Genomic DNA, 17,603 nt, shown 5'->3' on the forward strand with positions numbered 1-17,603 from the left:
TTTAAGAAGTGTTTGGACTGTGCACTTAGTCACATGGTCTGAATTTTTGAGTGGACCTGTCTGGTACCAGGAGTTAGACTCAATGATCCTTGTGTGTCCCTTCTGACTCAGAATATTCTATGATTCTATGCTTCTATGATTCCAGGCCATCAAATCCACACAGGCCAATAAATAAGATTGTACCTTCCCTCCATCTGGCTGCAAGCAGGGCCCCTCTAGCCCTATTCTTAGTAGTTGTCAGTGTGTCTCAGGGACTGTCGGATGGAAATAGGAGCAGCAATTTTCTGCTATATGGAAGGCCCCCCCTTTGGCCATTGTTTTTGTTGCAACTCGCATACCTGTGCTTCTAGGGTCAAGGTAGATTTGCCATCCCATTTTTTCATGTCCTCTCCATGGTCATGCAGGTAAAACCATGGGGTGGCACGTGGTGTGTACCCGCCATATCCCCTTCCTTGAGCAGAGCAGAGGCCGATGACAAGCTTGACATGCGCTGACAGTGTGTGCTTGCATGCCAGAAGGCCAGCAGCATCCTGGACTGCATCAAAAGAGGCCTGGCTATCAGGTCGAGGGAGGTGATTGTCCCCCTCTACTCTGTTCTTGTGAGGCCCCTCTTGGAATACTGTGTCCAGGTCTGGGGCCCCCAGACAAGAAGGATGTTGACCTGTTAGCGGGTCCAGAGGAGGGCCATGAAGTTGATCAGAGGGCTGCAGCATCTCTTTTATGAAGAAAGGCTGAGAGATCTGGGGCTCTTCTGCCTACAGTTGTGGGGGGACCTCATTGTTGCCTTTCAGTATTTAAGGGGCCTTATAAAAAGGTGGAGAGAGACTCTTTGCTCAGTCAGATAATGACAGGATGAGGGGGGAAAGGTTTCAAACTAAAAGCGGACATTTAGATTACGGGTTAGGAGGAAATTCTCCTAATAATCGCTAGTAGGTCAAGGGAGGTGATTGTCCCGCTCTACTCTGCGCTGGTGCAGCCTCACCTCGAGTACTGTGTGCAGTTCTGGGCACCACAGTATAAAAAGGACATGAAACTGTTGGAAAGTGTCCAGAGGAGGGCTACGAAGATGGTGAAAGGCCTGGAGGGGAAGACATACGAGGAACGGCTGAGGTCACTGGGCCTGTTCAGCCTGGAGAAGAGGAGGCTGAGGGGAGACCTCATCACAGTCTACAACTTCCTCGTAAGGGGGTGTCGAGAGGCAGTAGACCTTTTCTCCATTAACACTAGTGACAGGACCCGCGGGAACGGGGTTAAGCTGAGGCAGGGGAAATTTAGGCTGGACGTCAGGAGGGAGTTCTTCACAGAGAGGGTGGTTGCACACTGGAACAGGCTCCCCAGGGAAGTGGTCCCTGCACCGAGCCTGTCTGAATTTAAGAAGAGATTGGACTGTGCACTTAGGCACATGGTCTGAACTTTTGGGTAGACCTGTGCGGTGTCAAGAGTTGGACTTGATGATCCTTAAGGGTCCCTTCCAACTCAGGATATTCTATGATTCTATGATTCTATGAAATTCTTCAATCAGAGGGTGGTGAGACAGTGGAAGAGGTTGCCCAGAAAGGTGTGGATGCCTTGTTCCTGGAGGTGTTCAAGACCAGGCTGGCTGAGGCACTGGGTAACCTGATCTAGTGAGTGACATCCCTGTCCATGCCAGGGGGCTTAGAACTGCATGATCTTTAAGATCTCTTCCTCACCAAAATGTTCTTTGATTCTATGTTTCTATGATCCAAGTGCCTGTTGAACACTGACTGTCATGGGACATCAACCAGGTCTCTAGAAAGCCCGTTCTGGTGTTTGACCACCCTCACAGTACAGAATATTTTCCTAATGCCCAGTCTGAACAGCCGCTGGTGCAGCTTTGTGCCTTTCCCACATGTCCTGCCATTGGTTCCCAGGGAGAAGAGACCGGCACCCCCCTCTCCACTTCCCCTCCTAAGGAAGTTATTTAGAGCAATGAGGTCACCCTTCAGCCTTCTTTTCTTCAGACTACCCAACAGTCCACAGGCTGTCTTCACAGGACAGGCCTTTTACCAGCATTCCCCCTTTTCTCTTGGTTCCCCAACTAAAAATGTCCCTAATCAGATAACCTCACTGGAATAAACGTTTTCTCTCTGTCCCATGCTCTCACCATTCATTGTGACTGACCAGGTCTGCTTCCCTTCACTGCCTCCTTTATTCACACAAATGATGGTGAGTCACTGGAACAGGTTGCTGGTCTTGAAGGTCCCTTCATACCCAAAGAGTTCTATGATATGGTGATCCTGCAGCCCAGCAATTGGTTATGTAGGTTATGTAGACAGAGGGATATCTGTGAAAATGTTTCCTCCCTCTGAATATTAATAAGTGCTTAGAAGAGATGGAATGCAGCCTGCCTGTCACCTTGTGGCTCTCCATTCTCATAACAGAACAAGAAAAGATGAATCTCGTGTCAAACATTTATTTTGAAATAGGGGAAAAGACACTGCTGGCAGTAAGTGTCCTGTCTATTCCACTGGAGGCTCAGGGACTTGTCAAGAGCTCCCTGTGCTGCTGAGCTGGGCCGGGCTCATGGGCCCAAGGGGAGCTCCTGGCAAGCAGGCAGCACTGTAGAGAGACAGCTCTGCCCAGGAGCAGCTCCTCTGCACAGCGCAGCAGGGCTGGGGACACTGCCTGCAGGGGACAAGGGCAGTGAGAGAAGGGAGGGATATGTTAAAGGCAGTGTGGAGGGGGGATGCTGAGAGCTCTCTGCAGGAGAAATCTTCACAGCCCTGAACAGGGTAAGTCTCTGGCTTCAGGGCAGCACAGCTGTTGTTCCTGGTGCCATCTCCAGATTTGCTGGCAAATCCTGCAGCCTATGGGATATTTAAGGAGAACCCTTAGAGTTTCTTTTTATATGAGAACAACAAATTCCAAAGCAGAGATTGCCTGCCAAAGCTTTCAGAGGGACAGGACACGAGGATTCCTTCTTATGGAGCCAGCTGCAGGCTGTGCAGCCAGGGTGCAGGCAGGAGCACCCAGGGTTCTGGTGCAGAGCAGGGTCCCTGCTGTTCCCCAGGGGCTGTGTGCCGGGGCAGGGCCTCTGCTCCTGCCAGGCTCAGCCTGCCTGGGGAGCTGTACAGGGTGCTGCAGCAATAAACTGTGGGTGGAAGGAGTCCCTCTGTCAGGGCAGGGCATGGTCCTGCTGGTGCCCAGATGCTGCTGCCTGGGGCAGGCTGCTTCCAGCTCCAGAGCACTCCCAGGGCATCTCAGAGTGGACTCTGCAAGACAAAGGTCAGAGCAAGCGATTCTTGAAGGGAAGCATTCTGTGCTTTGAGATTTCTCCTCTTGCTTTGCTGGGTGGCAGATGGTGATGGCAATTTATTTCTCCATCCTGATGACAACACTGAGTCCCCAGTTCTTTTAACTTCTATTAGCTTAGAGCTGCTCCTGCCTCTGAACTTGGGGAGTTGTCTGCGAAAGGTGTCCTGGGGCAGGATGTGTCTGCCGGGCAGAGCCGAACACACAACGGGTGGGATGGGGTTTGTGAGCAATGGCAGGGAGGAGATGTGGAGACAGGAAGCATCTGCCAGCAGAGATAGCTCAAGGCATGAGAGACTTGGGCAGGGAGGGAGAGGGAGCTACTGCCTGAAACACCAAGGGAAGTAGGATTCAGGCACTCCCTGCCAGGCCTGAAGTGCTGGAACCTTCTGTGCAGCAAGCTCCTGCTCTCCTCTGCCAGCCAGTCACAGTGCCTGGGGTTTTAGGGCATGAACCACCATCTCCTCAGCTGGACCTCCAGAAGAGGAGAGGAGCCTGTGTCCTGCACTGTGATACTCTTACAGCTCAGGGAATGGTGACTTATGTTAGTGAAGGAGTTGGGGTTTGCTCTGAGATGCCTGCCTAACTTGACTCTGCATTTTCCTCCATGGACAGGCAAAGATGCCCTGAGGCAGCAAATGTCCAACAGCAGCTTCCCCACAGAGTTCCTCCTCTTGGCATTTGCAGACACTCACGAGTTGCAGCTCCTGCACTTTGGACTCTTCCTGGGCATCTACCTGGCTGCCCTCCTGGGCAACGGCCTCATTCTCACAGCCATAGCCTGCGACCACCGCCTCCACACCCCCATGTACTTCTTCCTCCTCAACCTCGCCCTTATCGACATGGGCTCCATCTCCACCACTGTTCCCAAAGCAATGGTCAACTCCCTCTGGGACAGAACGACCATTTCTTATGCAGGTTGTGCTACCCAGGTATTTATGTTTGTTGTCTTTGTCACAGCAGAGTTTTATCTTCTCACCGTCATGGCCTATGACCGCTACATTGCCATCTGCAAACCTCTGCACTACGGAACAATAATGGACAGCAGAACTTGTGTCAACATGGCAGCAGCTGCCTGGGGCAGTACTTTTCTCTATGCTGTGCTGCACACTGCCAATACCTTTTCCCTTCCCCTCTGCCAAGGCAATGCCCTGGACCAGTTCTTCTGTGAAATTCCCCAGATCCTCAAGCTCTCTTGCTCTGATGTCTACCTCAGGGAAGCTGGGCTTGTTGTGGTTAGTGTCTGCTTAGCCTTTGGGTGTTTTGTCTTCCTTGTGCTTTCTTACGTACAGATCTTCAGAGTTGTGCTGAGGATCCCTTCAGAGCAGGGCCGGCACAAAGCCTTTTCCACGTGCCTCCCTCACCTGGCCGTGGTCTCCCTCTTCATCAGCAATATTGTGTTTGCCTATCTGAAGCCCCCTTTCAAGTCCTCCTCATCCCTGAATCTTTTGCTGGCGGTTCTGTACTCGGTGGTGCCTCCAGCAGTGAACCCCCTCATCTACAGCATGAGGAACAAAGAGCTCATGGATGCTGTTAGGAAACTGATTTGGGGGATGTTTTTTAGTACTCATAAAGTTTCCTTCACTCTACAGAAATGAAAATCGTTCATCCCATTCCAAAATGTTCTTTTTTCTTCTTTGTTTTTATCATTATTTATTAAATTGCTTTTTCCTTATTGTCATATTGACTGATTTTGCTTCTTGTATTCCCACATAAATATTTGGATTCCTCCCACTGCAATGAATGCATGAAACCGCTCTGTGTCATATGGATGCTTTCTGCATGTACTTGTAACTGTGAGTCAGTGAATTATCTCATAAAAACTTTGTAATAAACAGGATAACCCATGTGGACTGCCTGAAGGCTGGAATTTCCTACTCAAGCCTGTGCCAAAAAATAGCTCTCTACTAGGGTCTGTTCCTTGTTAGGTTCAGGAGGGAATGGCTCATTGTTACACTGTGACCTGTCAGAGACCTAGGGCTAGATTTAAGACTCACCCATAGGTGTCTGCTCACAGGAGAGGCAGCAAATGGTCACTGCATTACATAGCCAGGGCTGTTCCCACATCTGACCTGTAGATGATGTCCTTCACGAGGGGAATCTGCAGCTGCCTGCAGAGCCCAGGGTACCTCCAGGAACAGCAGAGCATGGCATGGGCACTGACTGCAGCCCCTCTGAAAGTGAGAGATCTCCCACCGTGAGCTCAGCCACAGGGAAAGAACTAAAGCCAGTTATTCATAATGAACCTGCAACTCTGCAGTCTCAGAGAAGAGAGTGGACCTGAAGCAGGCAGAGTGAAGGGAAGCTGGTCAATGATTCATTTCCCCCTTCGCAGAGTACCTCTGTCTGGTCCAGCCCAGTGATCTGGACCTGTCTGGGTCTGCTTCCCAACCTGACCAGCGCGGCCATGCAGATTCACCCCACAGCACCACAGCCCATTTCCTCTGCACAGCAGCACTACCAGCTTGAGGATCACATGTGGGGAGCACAGGGACAGCCATTCACCACTGCCCAAGGGGAACTGATCTTTGAAATTCGACCAGCTCCACCCTTCCGCTGGCCTCATTGTTTGTACTAGGGGAACAGACATCAAGACAGTGGATCAGCACTGGGTCATAGGCCCAGAGATTTTCAATACCGATCTGCAGAAAACACTAACTAACCTGATCTACCAGTAGAGCTATCACTGCTCAGGGAAGATGATGGTAGTGAACACCTCCAGAGGTCCCTTCTGACTCAGGGAAGAAAGGGCTGGACTGTACAGTCAGAGTGCATGACAATCCTGTGTTTTGAGGTCTTTGAGGCTGGTGTTTGTAAATCCTTCCTCCTCAAGGTTACACAGTGAGCGGGGTAATTCTCAAAATGAGGATCTGACCCATGGGAGCTTGTAGTACAACAGGTGTAATGTTTAGCCTGGAGAAGAGGTGGCTCAGGGGCAACCTTATCTCTCTCTAAAGGCACCTTAAAGGAGGCTGTAGCGAGGTGGGAATTGGTCTGTTCTCCAACATGCCTGGTGATAGCACAAGGGGGAATGAGTGAAAGTTGCACCAGGGGAGATTTAGGTTGGATATTAGGAAGAACCTCTTTACCAAAAGGGTTGTTAGGCATTGGAAGAGGCTGCCCAGGGAAGTGGTTGAGTCACCATTCCTGGAGGTCTTTAAAAGACGTTTGGATGTAGAGCTTAGGGATATGGTTTAGTGGGGACTGTTAGTGTTAGGTCAGAGGTTGGACTAGGTGAACTTGGAGGTCTCTTCCAACCTAAATGATTCTGTGATTCTCTGATTCTGTGAAAAACTTGTGTGTTGAGATAAAGACAGTTTAATAGGAGAGAAAAGGAAGAGGAAAAATAATGATAATATTATCATTTATGATTAATAATAATAAATATTTTTATTACTATTATTGAATGTACAAAGCAAGAGATGCTCTAGGCAATTACTCAGCACACCCTGACTGACGCCCAGCCCATCCCCAAGCGGCTGTCTCTTGATCCCGACCAGTCTGCATCAGGATCACCTCTGCAGGTCTCTTGACCTTGTCTCTTGACTAGGTCTCTTGACCTTTGGCAGGGCTGATAGATAGGGCTTTAAACGGGGGAAGGGGATAAAAGCAGGTATGTCAGTGATGAACTACGGGATGGTGCACTAGAATCAGAGGGACTGTGTGCCGGTGAGGTCCTTCGGTTGGCTCCCCAAGGTGATGTGTGTAGGGAGGTGCATTTGAAGTGCTTCTACATGAACGCACACAGTATAAGGAATAAAATGGACGAGCTAGAAGTCTGGGTTAGAAATGGATGAGCTAGAAGACTGGGCTAGAAGCCCAGTCCCACAGCTACGACATCATCAGCATAAGCAAAACCTGGTGGGATGAGTCCTGTGGCTGGTGTGCTGCAATAGATGTTTACAGGCTCTTCAGGAGGGACAGGCAGGGTAGGCGAGGTGGCGGGGTGGCGATGTATGTGAAGCATGGGCTGGACTGCATGGATCTTCAAGTTGGGGATGGCAAAGTTGAGAGCCTCTGGGTAAGGATTAAGGGATGAACAAATAAAGAGGATGTAATTGTGGGAATCTATTACAGACCACCCGGCCAGGATGGCAACACTGAAGAATTATTCTTTGCAGAACTAAGAGATGCCCCAAAATCAATTGCCCTTGTCCTTATGGGAGATTTCAACTTGCCAGATGTCAACTGGGATCACCACATGGCTGACACGAGCAAGTCCAGGAGGTTCATAAAGCACCTAGATGATAACTTCTTGGTGCAGGTGCTAAGGGAGCCAACTAGGAAAGGTGCCCTCCTTGATCTATTGCTGGAAAACAGAGAGGGTCTTGTGGGAGATGTGGCAATTAACAACCATCTCGGTCATAGTGACCATGAAGTGGTTGAGTTTAGAATTTATGGTGACAGGAGGAAAAGTGCCACCAAAACTTCAGCCCTGGATATGGGGAAAGCAGACTTCAGGCTGCTCAGAGGACTAGTCAGCAAGGTCCCCTGGGAAGCTGCTTTTGAAGGCATTGGCGTCCATCAGTGCTGGTCAATCTTTAAGCACTGCCTCCTAAAAGCACAAGATCAGGCAATTCCAAAATATCAGAAGTCAGGCAGGTGGGGCAGAAGGCCGACCTGGTTGAACAGGGATCTTCTACTGGAGCTTAGATGGAAAAAGAAAGTGTATGACTGCTGGAAGGAGGGTCAGGTGACAAGGAAGGAATACAGGGATGCTGTTCGTGTTTGTAGGGAGAAAATTCGTGGGGCCAAAGCCCAACCAGAGTTGAAGCTGGCCATGTCTGTGAGACACAATAAAAATGTTTTTTTTTTTTTTTTAGATATGTTAACAGAAAAAGGAGAACCAAAGAATACATAGGTCCACTACTTGATGTGGAAGGTCTCCTCACAGACAAGGACAAAGGCAAAGCAGAGATGTTTAATGCCTTCTTCACCTCTGTCTTCAATGCTGATGATGGGCTTCCAAACCCCAGGTGCCCTGAACTGGAGGACCATGGAGGTGGGAATGACAAACTCCCAACCGACCCTGAATGTGTGCAGGATTTGCTGCTCCACCTCGATCCATACAAGTCCATGGGTCTGGATGGCATCCATCCCAGGGTGCTTAAAGAGCTGGCTGATGTCATTGTGGGACCTCTCTCAATTATTTTTCAACGATGTTGGAAATCTGGAGAGGTCCCAGTAGAGTGGAAGCTGGCAAATGTGCCAATTTTCAAGAAGGGTAAGTAAGAAGACCCTAGCAATTACTGGCCAGTCAATCTCACATCAGTGCCTGGTAAAATTATGGAGAAGATGATTCTTGAAGTTATTGAGGTGCACCAGGGGGACAATGCAGTCATTGGTCCCAGCCAACATGGGTTCATGAGGGGTAGGTCCTGCCTAACAAATCTGATTTCCTTTTATGATAAGGTCACCCATCTAGTTGACCAAGGGAAACCAGATGATGGGATTTTTTTGGACTTCAGCAAGGCTTTTGACACAGTTTCCCATAGGATCCTACTGGACAAAATGTCCAGCATAGAACTTAACAAAAATCATACGATGGGTGAGCAATTGGCTGACGGGCAGGGCTCAAAGGGTTGTGGTAAATGGGGCCACATCTGGCTGGCAGATGGTCACTAGTGGGGTCCCTCAAGGCTCCATTTTAGGGCCAGTCCTCTTCAATGTCTTTATAAATGAGTTGGATGTAGGACTAGAAGGTGTTTTGAGGAAATTTGCCGATGACACCAAATTTGGAGGAGTTGTGGAGTCAGCTGAGGGTGGAAAGGCCTTGCAGAGAGACCTGGACAGATTGGAGAGCTGGGCGATCACCAACCACATGAAGTTTAACAAAGGCAAGTGTCGGGTCCTGCACCTGGGACGGGACAACCCTGGCTATACGTACAGACTGGGCGATGAGACGCTGGAGAGCAGCCTAAAAGAGAGGGATCTGGAGGTCGTGGTAGACAGCAAGTTGAATATGAGCCAGCAGTGTGCCCTGGCAGCCAGGAGGGCCAACCGTATCCTGGGGTGCATCAAGCCCAGCATCGCTAGTCAGTCAAGGGAGGTGATTGTCCCTCTCTACTCTGCGCTGGTCTGGCCTCACCTCAAGTACTGTGTGCAGTTCTGGGCACCACAGTACAGGAAGGACATTAAACTGTTAGAGAGTGTCCAGAGGAGGGTGAAGAAGATGGTGAAGGGCCTAGAGGGGAAGACGTATGAGGAGTGGCAGAGGTCATTGGGCCTGTTCAGCCTGGAGAAGAGGAGGCTGAGAGGGGACCTCATTGGGGTCTACAACTTCCTCATGAGGGGGAGTGGAGAGGCAGGTGACTTATTCTCTGTAAACACCAGTGATAGGACCCACGGGAATGGTGTTAAGCTGAGGCAGGGGAAGTTTAGGCTGGACATCAAGAAGAGGTTCTTCACCAAGAGGGTGGTTGCACACTGGAACAGGCTCTTCAGGGACATAGTCACTGCACCAAGCCTGTATGAATTTAAAAAGTGATTGAACTGTGCACTTAGTCACATGGTCTAAACTTTTGGGCAGACCCATGCAGTGCCAGGAGTTGGATTTGATAATCCTTATGGATCCCTACCAACTCGGGATATTCTATAATTCTATGATTCTATGACCTTACTTTTTTACAACAAAATCGTCTTTCAGAAGGATTTGAATTATTTTCTTCCCCTTCTCAAATACTTCTGCTATGTTAGCCCACTCAGTGATGCCATCAATACATTGGAGGTGTCGCACCATTGTCCTGCTATTGACAATGCACATCCCCATCTTCAGGAAGATCCCTGAGCAATATATAATGTAAAGGGAAAGGATCTCCCTTCTCAGAGGCCAGGGATCAAGGCTCAGCCTTTGTGCTTGGTGAAACATATCCAGTTTTTCCAAAGATCAGTGTCAATTTCACATTGCCTTTGCCTCCTTGGCCTCACTGCCTCCACTGTTTGGCTCTAATGAGCTCCAAGGGAGGCTATGTAAGTTCTGGCCCTTGGAGGGAAACTCTAGGAAACTTACATCTGACTTGGACTTCTTGAAAGAGTTCTTCAATTTGCTGTCAGTACCTGAGGTTCGTGGACTCATCACCAAAGACACCAGAGGGGTGATTCCAATGCCTTGGGCTGGGCCTCTGCTGCTGAGCTGGGCCAGGCACCTGGGACAGAGAGAGCTCCTGGCAAGAGGGCCCTGATGCAGAGAAACAGCTGAGCCCAGAAGCAGCTCCTCTGCACAGTGTAGCAGGGCTGGGGCCTCTGACTGCAGGTGGCATGGGGAGACGACAGAAGGAGAGAGGGCTTGGAGGCAGTTAAGAGCGGGAGGATGCTGAGAGCTGACTGCAGGAGAAATCTGCACAACCCTTGACAAGGTAAGTCTCTGGCTGCAGGGCCATGCAGCTGCAGGTCCTAGAAGGGTCTCCTCCTGGGTCTTGTTTCAGGGAGGGCAGTGGACAATGTTGTAGGCTTTGAGATTCCTGCTGGTTTGCACTGTGAGGTGAGGAAGTCTGGCAGAAGCCCCTTGGAGTGCCCTAAGGCAGGTGCCCCCAGTCATCCCAGAACACCCTGCCCTGGCTGGCCATGCCGGGCTCTCTGTCAGCTGCCCCGTAGCTCCTGCAGCCATGGAGGTGCCCCTTGGCAGGGCCCTGTTGGTGGCAGGGTGCTGCAGGGCAGCGCTGAGCACATCCATGTGGGATGGGGTCTGTGAGCACAGGCAGGGGGAAAGAAGAGGTGGGCGCAGAACAGCAGCTCCCGGCAGGGACAGCTGCAGGCAGCAGAGAGAGGGGGATTTGGCCAGAAGGAGCTGTTGCTAGAAATGCCATGGCAGGGGGGATTCGGGCACCACGCGGCCATGCCCTGCAGTGCAGACGCCTTCCCCTGGAGCAGCCCCTCCCTGGCCTCCTCTCCCCCCTGCAGCCCATGGGCTGTGGGACATGCAGGGCCAGCACAGCAGGCAGAGCCCAGATGAGGAGAAACTCCCAAGCTCCTTCTGACCCTGTACCAAAGCGCCCCAAGGAGAAGACACCTCCATGCTAAGGTCATGTCTGTGTTGCTGGATGGCTGTATGTGGGCACCTGGAGTGAGGCCTCTGCACCCCTAGCTAGGAAGGAAGGGCTGAGTTTGTGGTCTGGCACCCAGAGACAAGGTAAGGATTCTGCCAAGCTGCATTTGGACTGGGACTTCTCTGCTCTCAGCTGCCTCCAGTTTCTTCTCAGGGAAACACCTGAGCATGATTGTCGTCCTAATCATTACAGGGGTAACTACTAGAAAATAAAGCAAAGAAAATCCTACTTTGCTCTGCACTGTGGTTGGAGATGTTTGCAAGAGTACTGCAAAGCTCAATGATCTGAGAGGTGGACTGAACCTGTTTCACTATGTTCCTTTTTCCCTCGTGCTGTACAGTAGGAAGGACTCCTCTAGAGCCCAAAGCAGCCCCTGCTCCCAGTGCCTCCCTCAGCCAACACCAGCTGCAGCTCGAGCAAGAGAGCTGCAGAACAGTTCTCGTGCTAAGAGAGAGGCTCTGTTTGGGGGTGTTATAAGACTTGCATTAGGTTTTCCTCAGAGAATTATGTTCTAACTTTGTTTTGCTTTCTCCTCTTCAACAGACAGCCTTGACAAAGTCAGAGAATGTCCAACAGCAGCTCTGTGAGCGAGTTCCTCCTCCTGCCATTCGCAGACACACACGAGCTGCAGCTCCTGCACTTCGGGCTATTCCTGGGAATTTACCTGGCTGCCCTCTTGGGCAACGGCCTCATCCTCACCGCTGTAGCCTGCGACCACCGCCTCCACACCCCCATGTACTTCTTCCTCCTCAACCTCGCCTTCCTCGACCTGGGCTCCATCTCTACTAGTGTCCCCAAAGCCATGGCCGACTCCCTCTGGGACACCAGGACCATTTCCTCTCAAGGATGTGCTGCACAGGTCTTACTGTTTGCCTTCTTTCTCACAGCAGAGTATTCCATTCTTACTGTCATGGCCTATGACCGCTACATTGCCATCTGCAAGCCCCTGCACTACGGGAGCCTGCTGGGCAGCAGAGCTTGTGCCCAGATGGCAGCAGCTTCCTGGGGCAGTGGCTTTCTCAATGCTGTCCTGCACACGGCCAATACATTTTCACTGCCCCTCTGCCAAGGCAATGCCCTGGACCAGTTCTTCTGTGAAATCCCACAGATCCTCAAGCTCTCCTGCTCAGATGCCTACCTCAGAGAAGTCTGGACACTTCTGTTTAGTATTTCCTTAGCATTAGTTTGCTTTGTCTTCATTGTGCTGTCCTATGTGCAGATCTTCAGGGCCGTGCTGAGGATGCCCTCTGAGCAGGGCCAGCACAAAGCCTTTTCCACGTGCCTCCCTCACCTGGCCGTGGTTTCCCTGTTTCTCAGCACTGTCATGTTTGCCTACCTGAAACCCCTCTCACTCTCCTCCCCAACTCTAAATCTCGTGGTGTCATTTCTGTACTCGGTGGTGCCTCCAGCAGTGAACCCCCTCATCTACAGCATGAGGAATAAGGTGCTCAAGGATGCAGTCTGGAAATTCTTGGAATACATGCTTCTTCAAATCAATAATGTGCTTTAAAGTTCCTAATTTATTTCAGAAACTGAGGAAAATCTTTTGTTTTCTCTATTACTCCTTTATTTTCTCTTATTGTGTTTTTCTTCCATTTCTTGCTTTGATCTAGAGAAGCTTATTCTTAGCCTCCTACCTGTTATTTTGTTCTTTACTTTGAGACAATCATCATCTGGAGCTATGATCGGGTCTCTTCTATAGATACAGATAAAAAAGAAGCCACGAGAACTTCATTGGTCTCAGCTCCTGTTTGTTTCCACCTGCTCTGGAGCTGGGGGAATAGCCCCAGCATGCAGGAGGGGCTCAGGGCCCAGAGCCCAGCTGCCACATGAAGGAGTGTTGTGGTTTAACCCTGTCGGCAGCTAAACACCACACAGCATTTCGCTCACCCTTCCCCTTCCCTCTCTGTGAAGGGAGAAATGGGAAAGTGGAGCCTGTGGGTTGAGATAAAGACAGCTTATTAAGACAGGAAAATAATAATTATAATAGTAATAATAATAGTGCTACTACTAGTAATGTGTACGAAACAAGTGATGCATAATGCAATTGCTCACCACCTGCTGATTGATGCCCAGCCTAACCCCGAGCAGCCCACCCCCCACCCCCGCTAGCCACCCCTATATATTGTTTAGCATGACGTCAGATGGGATGGAATACCCCTTTGGCTAGTTTGGGTCAGCTGTCCTGGGTCTGTCCCCTCCCAGCTCCTGCTGCACCCCCAGCCTGCCCACTGGCAGGACAGAGTGAGAAGCTGAAAAGTCCTTGGCTTGGTGTAAGCACTGCTCTGCAACAATTCAAACATCAGCATGGTATCAGCACTCTTCTCATCCTAAGCCAAAACATAGCACCCTACCAGCTACTAGGAGGAAAATGAACTCTATCCTAACTGAAACCAGGACAAGGAGTGAGCCCTGGTGGCCCTTGGGCTGCCCCTCACTGCCTGCTGGGCTCTGCCTCTCTGCTGCTTTTGGGTCAGGGCTGCTGCTTCCCTGGAGCCATGACTGCAGCAGAACAAGGCCTTTTCACTGCTGCTGTCATTTCACTTCCACAGTCTCCACCTTTTCCTTGCCACTTTCTATTATCCCACAGATGGACCTTGTGTACCTTGGTGACAGTCCTTTGCCTGTGGCAGTCCTGTGACTGTAGGCAGCAGAAGGGAACGTGCCAGTGACAGAGCTGGCCTCCCTGCTAGCATGACAGTAAAAAAAGGGGCTTCAGAAGGCAAACCCAGAAGCCTGGACACCTCTTCCAGTGCTGCTGTTAGAGGCAGAGCCTAGGGGTTGCTCCCTGCTCCTTGTTTTCTGGGCAAGTTCATCGAATGAAGGACACCGGCTTAAAGTCCCAGGGTGGTCTGACAGCAACCAAGTCCTGCACCATTTATGGTGGCATTTGCCCAATTAGACAACAACCGTTTTTGGACTCATCTACATAGCACTGTGCCCCCTGCAGTAGGGCCGATGGCTGATGTCTGCCTGGAGAGGAATCTGGAGCTGCCAGGAGATGTCAGGGGAACTCAGGGACAGTGTGTTCCATGTGTAGTGACTAGAACTGCATCTGAGTGGCCATCAAAAGAAGGGTCTGGTAGAGTTGAATCTGAGGAGTCCATGGGCTATGGGGGCTCTGCAATGCCATGAGAAGAAGTGAACTGCCAGCAGGCAAAGGCCCATAAGATGCAGATTAATTGAGGACACCCTCTTTGGAGACTCAAGGGCAAGGTCTGGTGCAGCACTTGCCTGCCATTTGTGACCTTAGAGACAACCCATAATGCTGCAAGTACTGCCCTGTGCTGCTGAGACACTAGGGCAGATGGAAAGGGGCTCAGCAGCAGAGATCCCCATGGAGTTGGGTCTGCTGACCACCCAGAGAAAAACAGGCAGGGCAGAATCCTCCGGGGGTCCTCAGGAACCACAGCCCCCTGGCTCTGCACAGCAGCACCACTCAGGGTCCTCCATTTCCTGAGCCGTGGCTGACCCCAGCCCGGCAGGGAGCTCAGCATGGCCCTTGCAGCCCCCTGCCCTGGGCCTGCCTCGCCTCTTGGCCTCGGCCCTGACCTTGTCTCTACTGGCAGGAGACCTCTTAACATGCGCTTCCTGGCCTCCCCTCGCCTCCAGACAGCTGCTGCCCACTCAGGCTGCTGGCACAAATGTGTCCTCACAAGCAGCACCACTCCTTGGGCTGCCTCTCCTGGCCTCCCCCACCCCACTGCCTTGACTTCTTGTCTCTGCTGGGCTGCACCTTCCCAACCGAAATGTGTCCCTTGGCTGTCATCTCCCTCTCTGTTTCCCCACATGAAGGTATATATGGGGTGGGATGTATTACCATTACATGTGGAAGTGTTTTTGTAATCCGCGTTGGTGATGGCACAAAAACACAGTTCCTTCACCAGTGACCTATAGAATCATAGAATCATAGAATCATAGAATATCCTGAGTTGGAAGGGACCCTTAAGGATCATGAAGTCCAACTCTTGACACCGCACAGGTCTACCCAAAAGTTCAGACCATGTGACTAAGTGCACAGTCCAATCTCTTCTTAAATTCAGACAGGCTCAGTGCAGTGACCACTTCCCTGGGGAGCCTGTTCCAGTGTGCAACCACCCTCTCTGTGAAGAACCCCCTCCTGACGTCAAGCCTAAATTTCCCCTGCCTCAGCTTAACCCCGTTCCCGCGGGTCCTGTGAGTATCTGCCTCACCTCTGTTGGCTACCCTGTTCCTGAGAAAGAAGCATCTCCTAAGGCAGCATGGTGAAGGACACAAAGGCTGTCAGAGCACCCTGTGCAATGTGCCCAGCAGCTCTGCAACACCACAAAAGTGCGCTTCCTGCCTACATGTTTTGGTTCTAGAATGGCTCCTATGGACCCAGGGTAACTTTTTCCCTGCCCTCATGAAGGCTTTGTGTTCCCCCAGACATCTGAGAGGCAGTGGCCCCCTCTGTATCAAAACCTGAAAGCAGTCCTGAAGGATGAATTAGGCAAAAGCTGAAACTTCTGACACGACAAAACCTCTTCAAGACCTCTTCCTCTATGGGGCCTGCCAGGGACTTAGGAAGAGAGGATCTCACAAACTATGTGCAGAGCAGGTGCATCTGCTGGCTTGTCATGGAGATCAGCAGATGTCAGCCTAAAGGCACAGATCCCAGCCAGGAGTCAAGGGATGACCTGTCAGCTGCTTCAGAAAGAAGTCAACTCACGGGCTGTTTAACAGCCATTTGCTTCCTACTGGACACTGTGAACTTACTGAAGTTTCTGAGGCACCACTGCCCTTGTAATACCATGCTTATAAAACACTCCCTTCTTGGGCCAGAATCTGCCCAGGTGGAAGTGAGCTGGTTGTGATCCTTCCAGCCCATGGCACTGCTGCTGGACTCCCAGCCTCTCTGACGCACAGCAGCTAGTTCCACCAGATCATCCCCCTTCCACCAGATCTGGGGGATGAGTACCCAGAGAACAACTGGTCTTGCCCCTAAAGACTGAGGCAAAGAAGGCATTAAGCACCTCAGTCTTTTCCTCATCTCTTGTCACTAAGTTTCCTCCCACATCCAGTAAAGGATGGAGATTCTCCTTAGTCTTCTTTTTTCTGTTTATGTATTTATAAAAACATTTTCTGTTATCTTTAACAGCAGTAGCCAGAGTGAGCTCCAGATGAGCTTTGGCCTTTCTCATTTTGTCCCTGCACAGCCTCATGACATCCTGATAGCCCTCCTGAGAGGCCTGCCCTCTTTTCAAATGTCCTAAACTCTCTTTTTCTTCCCAAACTCTAGCAGCAACTCTCTGTTCAGCCAAGCCACTCTTCTTCCACATTGGCTCGTCTTTGGGCACATAAGGACAGACTGCTCCTGAGCCTTTAAGATTTCCTTCTTCAAGAGTGCCCAGCTTTTCTGGACTCCTCTGCCCTTCAGAACTGCCTCCCAAGAGACTCTGCCAACCAGTGTCCTGAAGAGCTCAAGGTCTGCCCTCTGGGAGTCCAAGACCGTGTTTTTACTGATCCCTCTCCTGACTTCACTAAGAATGGAGAACTCTAACATTTCGCGGTCACTCTGCCCAAGCCAGCTCCCAGCTGCAACATCTCCCACCAGTCATTCTCTGTTTGTGAAGAGAAGGTCTAGCAGGGCACCTCCCCTGGTAGGCTCACTAACCAGCTGCGTCAGGAAGCTATCTTCCACTCTCTCCAGAAACCTCCTGGACTTCTTCCTCTGAGCTGTATTGCATTTCCAGGATATATCTGTGAAGTTGAAGTCCCCCATGAGAACAAGTGCTGATGATTTTGCAACTTTTGCCAGTTGCCTGTAGAATTCCTCGTCTGTCTCCTCATCATGGTTTGGCAGTCTATAAGATATCCCCACCAGGATGCCTGCCTTGTTGGCCTTCCCGCTGACCCTATCCCACAGGGACTCAACATTATCATTCTCAGCCTCGAGTTTCACAACATCAAAACACTTTCTAATATAGAGCTATGCCACCAGACCTTCTGTGCTGCCTGTCCCTTCTGAAGAGCTTATAGCCAGACATTGCAGTACTCTAGTCATGGGAGTGCTCCCACCAAGTTTCAGTGATGGCAGCCAAGTCATAGCTTGCCTTTTGTTTCTTTGCTATTGAACAATGGCTAGAGCTGTATTATAATGGACATGCATCAATAAAATCTCTGCTTACGGCCCAGAAGAATTTGGCACTTGAAACATCACTCAAATGTCACCCTGGCACCTCCAATGTCACCTGGTGTCTGCATCTGAACAGCTCCCTTCTGCTCTCTGTCTCTATTCAATATGCTGGGAGCTGAGACAGGCAG

General features: G+C 50.7%; 1 protein-coding gene across 1 annotated transcript; it reads left to right on the top strand.

Moving 5' to 3' along the window:
- Positions 1 to 3,911: 3,911 nt before the first annotated feature.
- Positions 3,912 to 12,828, top strand: LOC309891105 (olfactory receptor 14C36-like; the record flags this gene model as incomplete). Its single annotated transcript, XM_082785487.1, has 2 exons — positions 3,912 to 4,205; positions 12,178 to 12,828. 2 exons carry the CDS (start codon positions 3,912 to 3,914, stop codon positions 12,826 to 12,828), a joined length of 945 nt encoding a protein of 314 aa, XP_082641613.1.
- Positions 12,829 to 17,603: the final 4,775 nt, after the last annotated feature.

This window comes from Aythya marila, assembly GCF_965140915.1.
Source record: "Aythya marila genome assembly, contig: HAP1_HAP1_SCAFFOLD_154, whole genome shotgun sequence".
Classification (NCBI taxonomy): domain Eukaryota; kingdom Metazoa; phylum Chordata; class Aves; order Anseriformes; family Anatidae; genus Aythya; species Aythya marila.